The sequence below is a fragment of the Oryzias melastigma genome, linkage group LG11, assembly GCF_002922805.2.
Source record: "Oryzias melastigma strain HK-1 linkage group LG11, ASM292280v2, whole genome shotgun sequence".
NCBI classification, from domain to species: domain Eukaryota; kingdom Metazoa; phylum Chordata; class Actinopteri; order Beloniformes; family Adrianichthyidae; genus Oryzias; species Oryzias melastigma.
The window spans coordinates 1,852,930-1,864,645 of NC_050522.1; the positions used below are offsets into that span (position 1 = coordinate 1,852,930).

The 11,716-nt window shown below is 37.6% G+C and overlaps 1 protein-coding gene and 1 long non-coding RNA gene across 3 annotated transcripts in view; one reads left to right on the top strand and one right to left on the bottom strand.

The window, feature by feature from the left end:
- Positions 1 to 5,697, bottom strand: part of LOC112136309 — an 8,833-nt gene extending 3,136 nt beyond the window's left edge. The window contains exons 1-3 of the long non-coding RNA XR_002917324.2: positions 5,600 to 5,697; positions 5,329 to 5,485; positions 5,171 to 5,251 (exon numbers count right to left, since the gene is read on the bottom strand). This is a non-coding gene — a long non-coding RNA (uncharacterized LOC112136309). The remainder of the gene's footprint in view (positions 1 to 5,170; positions 5,252 to 5,328; positions 5,486 to 5,599) is intronic.
- LOC112136305 (glutathione S-transferase A) lies at positions 5,676 to 10,528 on the top strand. Of its 2 annotated transcripts, none has more exons than XM_024257920.1 (6): positions 5,676 to 5,923; positions 8,233 to 8,298; positions 8,368 to 8,473; positions 9,794 to 9,912; positions 9,986 to 10,071; positions 10,153 to 10,528. In XM_024257920.1, the coding sequence occupies exons 1-6, from the start codon at positions 5,756 to 5,758 to the stop codon at positions 10,283 to 10,285; spliced, it is 678 nt and encodes a 225-aa protein (XP_024113688.1). In that variant the 5' UTR covers positions 5,676 to 5,755; the 3' UTR covers positions 10,286 to 10,528. The 2 variants fall into 2 exon arrangements, with proteins under 2 accessions (XP_024113688.1, XP_024113687.1); XM_024257919.2 differs by having other exon boundaries at positions 5,682 to 5,923; positions 9,983 to 10,071.
- The last annotated feature ends 1,188 nt before the right edge of the window (positions 10,529 to 11,716 follow it).

Below are 11,716 nucleotides of genomic sequence, written 5' to 3' on the forward strand. Positions count from 1 at the left end.
ACTATACTGGTTAATTTCATTCAAGAAATGTTGGAATCTGGGTTTGGAGTTTGACCATTTGGCCAATAATAAAAACAACTGTGTTATGAAAATAAATAATCTTTGTCTACTTTGTTAGTAAGGTAACCCAAAATAATTTCTTTATCTAAAAATGTTACAGCTTCCTTTATTATGTTTCCAATATGATTCCCAACTTCTGTCCAAAACATATGTGTATGTCTGCAGTCCACAAACAGATGATAAATAGTTTCCTCTTGAGTCCCACAGAATGAACAGGTTTGGTCCATATCAACAGCAAACCTACTCAAAGTTTTTTTAACAGGATATATGCAATGCAGTATTTTATAAGACACCTCTTTTACTTTGTTATTTAAGCAGTATTTGTTACCAATAGTCCAAACATAAGACCAGTTTATGTCAACAAACTTTGAGTCCCAAATCTCCCAGCAGGTAAGGTTGTGGTATGAAAAAGATTTATTTGTTTATTGGAAACTGAATTAACACAAAGATCCACATCGGCCAAAAAATGTGTCTGAGTAGCTAATTGATTGGTGTTACACATCCCTTTGACTTCTCCGAGTCAAACATTAAACGACAGGCTCTGATTTTCAGAGGCGAATGCAGATCAGTTAATGATGAACAAGATGAGTGAACTCTAACGTTTCATTTAGTGAGTGAAGTCCTCCTTCTTTTTCCCCAGAACTCCGAGTTAACATTCACACTAAAATGTCAAAATGAGAAAATATTCTCACATGAACTCCTTTATTTAGGTTTCTGTCAAACTAAGACGCTCCTCAATTTGAAATAGATTTACTCTACTTTTTACTAGTTGAAAAAATCTGGATTAATTTGGATTATACCAAGATAGATTTCCTAAACAAACCAGATTACGTGTAAATTGTAGTTATTTTTGCAGTTTGATGTATTTTTTTTGGTTTATTTGGCATTTTCTGTGAAACAATTAAAGTTATAAATTAAGTTGAGTAAATAAAAGGAACACGTTTTAGGCCATTGGTCATTTGGTAATAGTTTTATTGATCGTTCTACTATTTTACAAATGTTGTTATAGTCACTACCTGATCCAAAAACTAACTGAACTAGAAAAGTTGCATTAGCTGCGATGATGCTAGTGTGAATGCTTTTTGCTGAAAGTAAAAAAGACCAAAGAGTCTAACAGTTTGTGTAAATCACAACCACACATCAGGTATACATTGTGTTTCCTATATTCGTTCATTTGTTGCACTTTGTACAAAAACATGATAACCATAATAACCTGGGAATTATTTTTCTGATGATCAGAGTTTTTTCCTCTTTGATATCGGACCTAAATTAAGCATTTTTTTGGTCATTTTACTGTGTCTGCTAAACCTAATTGTTTTTATACCATTCCAATATGGCGTCGCTCTTTACGTATTTAAGGATAAAAGTTAAAAATCTGCGTGCCATCTACAGTGATATTAAGCTCAATGGCAAAACCAGACGCAGTAGGTGTGTTTGAGATCCCCCGGCGCTGCGCAGATCGCCTGAATTGCGGTGCATGTTGGTTAGTTTCTTGCACTAACATCAAATGTGGTCACCAAGTATCGCGAGAAAGGGGCGGGTTCAAGGCGCCTTCCTAAGCCAGCGCAGCCGGAAAATAGGTCCTTTGTTTTTTTTTTTTTGTTTTGTTTTTTTTTTAATTTAACAACTACACACTACAGAACAAAAAAGGGCTTGAAATTATAGAACACTTTACATTATTACAATCCAACAGAGGGGCAATTGCAGCATTAAGCAACATATTCAGAATCAATAAAAAAAAACAATAAATAAAACAATAATAATATAAATAAAAATAAGTCTGAGCAAAAGTGAGGCAAATAAAAGATTACTTAACTATAGATATGCGAGGGGGGCTTTTAGTCTATCATATATTGTTTTTATGTTTGGTTTCTTAATGAGTACGGAAGCCGAAAACGGCCTGCCATACTTTTTTTTTTTTGATCGTTTTCTCGTGATAAAGAGATAATATGTGGTTATCACGAGAAAACAAACCTTTTTTTTTTTTTTTTTGAGAAAACGAGATAATTCGTTATAACGAGAAAACAAACTTAATTTTCCCCAAAAAAATAAAATTTGTTTTCTCGTGATAACGAGATAATCAATAATGAAGGAAGCGTCCCGCACGGAGAAGCAGACCTCCTCGGTTATAAGTCTCTTTATTTTGTGGTTAACAAGACAAACAGCCTCAAACTCCTTCAATCCGTCTCATGCACCAGCCCTCCTCCCTTTATTCCCCCAAACCTCCGAACAGGCTGATTGACAGATCACAGCGCTGACAAGAATCTGTGCATGATGCGTTCAATGAACTCCGGACATTAGATTCCCAAAAGCCACTCGGCCCGACTCAATCCGCTATCATGCTTTTGTACTTTTTTATACAATCCTCAGGGAAACAAAGCAGTTTTTCAGAACAAAATGTCGACGCTATTCAATCAATGATTAAATATGGATCAGTGCTGATGTTCGACGTTTTCTCTGATAAACTGCTTTGTTTTGCTGCTGATGTCCGGACCTCATGCAGACACCCTCTGAAGCTCTGAATTCTGTCAATCTATCGATGTTTGTATGGAAGCCCAAACTGTTCATAATTATATAAATGAATACAACATTATTTAATCAAGCAACACTCCAATAAAAGTCTTTTCAATAAATAATTGACCATTTTATTATGAAATACATTTCATTAAAATTTAAATGGACCATTTTATTATGAAATACGTGTCATTTTTACTTTAAAACATATTTTTTGTGTTAAAAACATTTCATAATAAAAAATATATATCATAATAATTTTTTTTCATGTTGGATATTATTATAATCATGTGGGGTTTTTTTGTAGAAACTTTTATTTCAAAATTACTGTTTTCCAAAGTGTCCTTTTTATTTCACAATGCTGTTTTTCAGAACGACGTATTTATTTCATGATGAGCTTTTTCTGAATAATAACTCTGTCTGTCAATCACTGAAAGTGGGTGGGATCTAAACGTTCATTGGCTGATCCTCTGACATCGACTTGTATGCCTAGACTCCTGCTCTACTGTGTGTCGCACCGTACCCAGACAGTAACGCAGACAATCACCAAGATGACATATTTCGGTGACATCCGTGTAGCTTTGCTGAGCTTAGCGGATCAGATAGAAACAGGTGATCTGTCAGCAGACGCTATTCTGAGATGTTTGGCCGACATTTTTGAAATGATCGATTTGGTACACGCGGCAGAAGAGCACGCTAACATTCACGACTCTATTTACGACGCTGAAGTTGGCTTCCGATTCACAGCTTCCGATTCGCGAGAGCGTTCCACTGTGCTCTCGCGAATCGGAAGCTGTGAATCGGAAGCCAACTTCAGCGTCGTTTCAGCATGGCGGTTGCTAGCATTAGCATTAGGTAACGTTGAACTGCTCTGACGGGAACCTGGACAAGAGGCTTCGACCAATGTTGCCTGTTGCGGAGTTATGTTTTCTGGCAATTGATCCGCGTTCCCATCTAAACGATTCGCTACTTCTCTAAGTAGCTCCGAAACTGATTTGGGTTTGAGCGCCATCGGTCACTTGCCGTGGTAGAGCTCGGCCCTTAGCACGTTGAATCGCTTTGGAGATTAATTTGACGCACTGAGTTGCATACTCCCACCTATTGTTGAGGAGTGTGTACTGCACCATCACGTTCGCTGAAGGAATACTCGATCGATGTAGTTGGTGCTGCTGCTAATGTCTGATTAAAGGAGTAGCCAATCACAAACATGTCCCCGCCTTGTCTGGTTTGATTGACAGACAGAGTTATTATTCGGAAAAAGCTCATCATGAAATAAATACGTCGTTCTGAAAAACAGCATTGTGAAATAAAAAGGACACTTTGGAAAACAGTAATTTTGAAATAAAAGTTTCTACAAAAAAAACCCACATAATTATAATAATATCCAACATGAAAAAAAATTATTATGATATATATATATATTTATTATGAAATGTTTTTAACATAAAAATTATGCTTTAAAGTAAAAATGAAATATATTTCATAATAAAATGGTCCATTTAAATTTTTATGAAATGTATTTCATAATAAAATGGTCAATTATTTATTGAAAAGACTTTTATTGGAGTGTTGCTTGATTAAATAATGTTGTATTTATTTATTTAATTATGAACAGTTTGGGCTTCCATATATGGTTCAGGGTTTTGGGGGGAAATTAAGGGAGGGGCTGGTGCATGACACTGAATTAAGATGTTTAAATTGCATAGATCCACTAATAAATAAAAAATAGACTAAAAACAACGTTTGTGGAGTGTTTTCAATCAGGTGAAGTCTCCATCTCTGAGAGCTGCAGGGAGACGCTTCATTCTCCGTTCTTGATTATTTTGTTATAAATAATGGATCTCGTTACGAGAAAACCAACTTTTGTTTCTCGTTATAACAAGATAATGGATCTCATTACAACGAGAAAACGATTTAAAAAAAAAAAAGTAAGGCAGGCTGTTATCGGCTTCCGTAAATGAGCTTCATTGATTCTAAATATAACTTGAATTCATTTATAAATATTCTAAATTTGGAAAATAGGTACTGATGCATGCCGCCTTCAGGACTACAAAACAATGCATTGTGGGAAACTGTGTCCACACAGTTCTTGTAGTTCGGTGTGAAATAACTGGCGCTAAATGAAGGACATCAGTGGATTTTTTTACTTTTTCTGGAAGGTAGTGAAACACTGATGAAAAAATAAACAAGATTTAAAATAATCTGTGGTCATATTTGTTATTGTCTCTAAAACTTCAATTTTATTTTATTTATTTATTTGGGACAGTGCACATGCAATGAATCCCACGGCTATTTTATTAACTGTTTTACTCTAAAAGATGTTAAAAAATAATATAAAAGTCACAACAGCACAGATCATACTAGGAGGAGTGGCTTATTAACTTTCAGCCGAATGGTAAGGACAACCCCCAACTCCTTGATCTCATACAGTCTCATCAGGTGATCTCAGGCGCCTTTCTCCGCCCCCTCCTGCAACAGGTTGATCTAGCCGACGATGCAGGCGAGGCGCTGGGGATCTCAAACACACCTATTAACTTTCAACCGAATGTTGAGAACAACCCACAACTCCTTGATCTCGTACAATCTCGTCGTTCACCTTCATCTTATGCGCCTTTCTCCGCCCCCTCCAGCAGCATCTTTGTGTCCAAATAAGCTTAGTCTCGATGCAGGCCATAGACTGTAAAAATAATAATAACTGTTATTCTTGTATACAGTCTATGATGCATTCGAGGCGCCTGGGGATCTCAAACACACCTATTCTCCGGGGTTCTTCCATCCGTTTGCTCTGATTGGCTACCACGAATCATGACATTGCCATGAGCCAATCAGATTTGGGTAAAATGAATTATCCCGCCCCCTTTCCTCTTCTGACAGAAATGTGATTTACAGCACCAAAACCGACCGGTGGTTTCTACAAATGACACGTACTATTTTATATACAGTTATTGTCACAATAATAAATTTTAAAAAATCAGTAATTAGTTAGAATATCACGTTACAAAGAAAAAAACTGCGTCAGTAATACCGTTACTTCTATATCCACTGATACAGTTTATGAAAGATTTGGCTCCCGGCCGCTAGGGGGCGACGCGCACATGCTGATAAGCCCGTTAGCTACAGTTAACAAGCCTGCAGTTGACAGAAGCGCTCGCGGCTGTTCGGGTGTGGAAAAGCTGCTATCATGGCGAAAAACATGACTCTGCTGTGGTGCACCGGCTCCTGCCCCTGCTGGAGGGCCATGATCGCCCTGGAGGAGAAGAACCTGCAGGGCTACAACCACCAGCTGCTCTCCTTCGACAAGATGGAGCACAAATCCCAGCAAGTTCTGGACATAAACCCCAGAGGACAGGTGAGGAGCGGGCTTTAGGAACCGCGGAGTGTCCTGACACTAACCGCTGCAGCATGCATGAAAGAAGGCGTGAGAGTCTGGAGTCTGAGCGCCAGATCAGAGCAGCTGGTCCTCTGGTCTGATCTCTTTAATCACTTTATTTATTTATTAAATTAAAAAAAGAGTTTGTTATCCGTGTTTAAACTTTTTTCTGCTTTAAAATAATCTGAGTGAAACAAGGAAACAGATTAAAAATACATACAAGTGATTGTTACATAAATGACAGGCAGACAAGAAAAACACAGTTTGCCATGTTTGAGAAACGCTGCTAAGAAAAACGTTTACTTTAATGAATATTTTTGGAAAGATAACAGTTAAAAAAAAAATCACAATACAGGTGCAATATCGCTTTTTTTAAGCCAAAACAAACAAAAAAGATGGTTATATCCTACTATTTTAAATCATATGTAACACTTTTTTTGTTTTACGTTACTTTTTACATAAGGCACAGGAACCACAGAGTAACATATGGGTGGAACATTATGATGAATGCAAATGACAAACAAAAAAGTGAATAAAGAAAAATAAAATCATTAAATATAAAATAAGAAGAGGGGAAAGTAAATAAATGGGCGTACATAAGACAAGAATATTAGTTCTATTTAAAATTTTTAAAGTTCTTACATGTTTTTTTAAAGGTTTGTTAAGTATCTTTTAAAGCAGGAGTGTCAAACTCAATCACACTGGGGCCAACATCCAAAACACACCTTAGGGCGTGGGCCGAACTGGATAAACATTTATTGAACACTTTAAAACTAAAATATTTAAAACTAACTTTTTAACATAATTATGAATAATAAAAAGGCAGGAATATTATTCTAGAATATATCAACTTAAACCTCAAAGAACTTTCAACATTTTACTCTCCATAAAAACACATTTTGTCAAAATTATACAAGTTATAAATGAGTACAAGATAACATCGGGTCATTAATAACAATAGGATAAAATGATCTGGTCTAGTGTCCAGTGTGCTGTGATGACGCACTGTCTCCCATACAAACAAAACAAACCTGATTCAACAGTTTCAGACATTCTAAAATCCACACTTTCAAATGTTTATTTCAAATAAACATTTGAAATGTGTTTCTTTGATACCGGTTTAAAACTAGTCAAAATAGGATGAAGAAAATCAAGTTTTGTTTCCTGATGGGAGGAGAAAAAGTTCAAATCCTGCAGCTCACTGACGTCATTAAAGGACAGCCGGATATTCTGAAAAAGTTCCTGCAGGCAACCAGTAGGTGGCGATGTAGTCAAACTGAAGCTAACAGATCTGTCTTTGTGGTTTCATGTTTGAATTTATTCAGAAGGAAAGTACAAGCAATGTTTGTTTACAATGTTATTGTAGAGTTGAAATTCACAGAATTACTTCTAACAGAATGTTGGTGAAATAATAAACATAAACTGTGAATATTTAAGGAGTTTTCCATTTTACTCTAAAGGAGATGTTCAGAAACCTTTCTGAATTGATGCTTTTCATTTCCATTCAGGAATCAAAGCTGTAATTTTTCTGGAAGGTGGTGGAGTTTATAAAATTCCTGTTCACTTTTGGAAGGACTGAGCTGAGCGGAGTCAAAGTTTTGACCCCTCGTGGAGATGATCGGACCGAACAGCTGACTGGATTCATGACATCAGCAGAAGATTAATCGACTATTAAAATAGTTAATTAGTTACTTTATATTATATGGAGTCAGGGTGTAGTAAAGCTGAAAGGTATAATGGTTTCTGCTAGCTTTATGGACTATTTTGGCATTTACGTTTTTTAAGCTATTTTGGAATTCAGCTAATATTTCAGTTACATGCTAGCTGTTTTAGCTAATTTTTTTAGGCTAATTTGGCATTTAGCCAATATATTTGCTGGCTTTCAGCTTCAGCGTTTTTAGCTATCAATTTCAGCATCTTCAGCGACCAAATTCAGCTTACAGCATTCACATTAGTATTATCACAGGTAATGCTATATATCTAGTTTTTAGTTAGTTTAAAGCTGATGATGGTTAAGATGTGTGCTTTACATCCAGTTTGTGCATGACCCGATTAGTCGACTAATCAGAAAAAGTAATCTGTGATTAGTCGACTATTGAAACAATGGTTTGAGGCAGCAGACTGAGAGTGATGAGAATAGACCTGATGATGATCAGAGTGGGACTGTAAAGTGAAAGATGGAGCATCAGTTTGAGGAAAGTGAGGACGCTGCAGCGTTCTGTGTTTTTGACGATTAATCAAGAATTGCTGCTTCTCTCCTCAAATCTGCTCCTTTCTCTCCCCTCCAGTTCCCCACCTTCAAACATGGAGACAACGTCGTGAATGAATCCTACGCCATCTGCTTCTATTTGGAGGTGAGATGTCCAGACTGTCGGTGTCCCGCTCAAACGAACTTGACTGAGTTTGCTTTCCTGTTTCCTCAGAGCCAGTTCAAGTCTCAGGGGAACAAACTGATCCCAGACGGCCCAGAAGAACAAGCTCTGATGTACCAGCGCATGTTTGAGGGCCTCACGTTCTACGACAAGCTCGGTAAGGTCCAGCGGGGTTTACTGGTCCTTCCTATTGGGAACTCCATGTTCAGAACAAAGCAGGCTGTGATGTGGACGGGCTCCAGAGCCGCAGGTCCCAGGTTTGAAAAAAATGTTTTTGCTTTTGAGAGTATCTGTAAAGTCAGAAGTAAGTGGTAAAGTATACAGAAAAGGATAGTAATCTAACGCTCTATGAGGCTGCTCTAATGCTCCAATACGCAGAAACGTTTTGACAGATTTTTTAAAAATCAAGTGGTGGTCAGTAAGTACAACCAGAATTAATATTTTTGAACAAGTTCTTGGATTTTAAGTGAACCATATTGTTAGAAAAATACAGTCAAAGTCACTTCATTTCTAATTTAATAGTAGTTTATTGGATTTATGGATTTCTGGCTGAGATGCAGCACAAAAAGTAAAGTAGAGTTTTTTTTCTTTAAATCACTGCTTACATTACAACATCACTCCCATCACTACATTTCTGCATTGACACGGTAAAGGATGTATTTTATTTTGAAAGGATTTCATCTAAACCTCTTTCAAAAATTATAAACAGTTTAAGATTTTGAAAAATAGTCTATTTTCTTTGTTTTGTCTATGCCAAAAATCACTATTTAATCTATACTTATGATAATAGCAACAATTAAATATTAGTGCAAACTAGAGCTTCCACAATTAGTCGACTAATCGACTATTAAAATAGTCAACGACCAATTTAATAGTCGATTAGTTGTTACTTTATATTATATGTAGGCAGAGTGTAGTAAAGTTGAAAGTTATGATGTCATTCTGCTAGATTTTTGGGCTAATTTGGCAATTATTAAGGTTTTTTAGGCTATTTTGTAGTTTAGCTAATATTTCAGCTACATGCTAGCTGTTTTGCCTAACTTAGGTTTTTTTTATTTTTTAGGCTAATTTGGCATTTAACTAATATTTTGGCTGGTTATCAGCTTCTGTGTTTTCAGCTATTAATTTCAACATCTTCAGCGGCCAAATTTATCTTACAGCATTCACATTATCACAGGTAATGCTATATATCTAGATTTTAGTTAGTTTAAAGTTAATGATGGTTAAGACGTGTGCTTTACATCCAGTTTGTGCATGACCCGATTATACTAAAATAATCGTTTGTGGCAGCACTAGTGCTAGGCAGCGTCTAAAGTGTGATTTAACTCCTACTGGGTTGGAGTCAGTGAGAATCTGATTCAAATGGCTCTCTAAGTGTTGAAGGTTGCTCTAACACATTTATCCTTTTTGTCTTGAGCTTCACACTTCCTCTAATGTTCCAGCTTTGTCCTAAGCTTCTGATGGCTCTTGATTTCAGGAAACGTCATCTACTACGACTGGTATGTCCCTGAGGGAGAGCGGCACGACTCGGCCCTGAAGAGGAACAAGGACGCCTTGGTGGCGGAGCTCGGGCTCTGGGAGGGTTACCTGTCCAAGGTGAGCTCAGCATAGGCTGGAATCCGCTCCCGGCGCAGCCGCATCCTCACACTCTCCTGCCTGTTTCCAGCAGGGCTCGGGCTCTTTCCTGGCGGGGAAGACTTTCTCGCTGGCAGACGTGGTGGTTTTCCCCACCGTGGCCTTCCTCTTCAGATTCGGGTGAGACAGAAACGTTTCTCTGTTCTTCAGATCAGCAGTCCTCCTCCAGAGCTGAAGCTGCTTTCACTTCCTGTTGTGTAGGCTGTCTGCGGGGCGGTACCCCAAACTGGAGGAGTACTACGCCCTCCTGAAGGACAGGCCCAGCATCAAAGCCAGCCGGCCTCCTCACTGGCTGGAGGGCCCCGAGGAGGAGCTGCTGCTGAAAGAAATCTGAAGGAGATCAAAGCTTTATTGTTCTTGACTGCGTTAACGATGAAACCCTGTAGCTCACAGTTCACTGAGATGCAGCTCTGCTTCTGGCTCAGATTCCTCTCTGCTTCCACCACTCTGCAGCTTTGCTTATAGCAGCAGTAGATCCATGGATCAAACAGTAAAAGTTCATTCACGAGTTTATATTTTTAGACTGTAACATTCTAACTGAGGCCAATAAACCCAATAAACCTGCTGAGGATCTGCAGAGTCTGCGTGGTCTTGTGAAGGTGTGGTTGAGGATGTGACCTCGGCACAAAGGTAGCTCCACCTGCCTGTGTCGCCGTGACTCTGCATGTTTTGAAGCTCTTATCTGCATTTCCTGCACAGCTGCATGCTGGGAGAAAACAGTTGAGCACGTCTGATTTCCAGACGAGCTAACCTGTCTCAGGACGGGAACCTGTTTCTCCTCAAAGGTTCTTTTAAATGCAGAATGTTTTTCTAAAGTTCATAACTGGCTGCTCAACCAAGTGGTGGGAAACCTTTAGAAAAAGTGATGTTAAAAATATTGATTGTGTGTATTACTCCCCAAAGTACGGAGCCCTTAAAGGAAAATTGAAATAATAAAAAATAATAATTCTGGTTACTAATTGGACACCAGGTAGTAAGTGGTGCACATCAATTAGTAACCAGAACATTTTGTTTTTAAATCAAATTTTAGAAAAAAAAGTTACTATCTGGTGTGCAGCAGTTACTAACCAGACCTTTTTACTTGGTAAAAGACTAAAGCAGTAAAAACTAAATACATTCTGGATAGTAACTGGTGTGCATCAGTTACTAACCAAAAACAATTTTTTTTTTTTTACTTCAATTTTTTTGTACGGAGCCCCTAAGAAGTTTTAGAATTTTTTTTTTTTTTAACTTTTTCTCTTTAGGGGTTTTGTACCAAGGTAATAATTAGCAGAATAAAACACCTTTTTGGGGGGTAGTTGAAGGGTCAATGAACAAGAAAACAGGAGTGTGTGCATAAATGTGCTTTGATTAAGAACTTTGGTTTTCAACTATGGCTCTGGACGTTTTCTGTTGTTTTCTAACGTTTCTTTGCTATAAGCAAACCACCTAACACTGTTATGAAAAGGTTCCAAAAAAAGTACTTTTATTTCTAAATAAAACCAAGCAACAAGAAAATCTTCCTTTTTTGAAGGCAAAGCTAAAAGTCTGCATGAGTTCAGTGTTTTTGTACATTTGCACAGACTTTAGATGGCTTTGCTCCACATTCATTCAGCTTCTGTTTGAACAGGGAGGAGTTCAGCTGACTTTATTGGTTGGAACGACCGACGGTCGTCCATCATAAAGAGCGTTTTGTGTCGACTTTTGACCCCACAGATGCACAAGATTCAGGGGCATCCTGAAAAAATGAGCTAATGGAGTTTTAAAATAGCACAAAGAGCAGGTA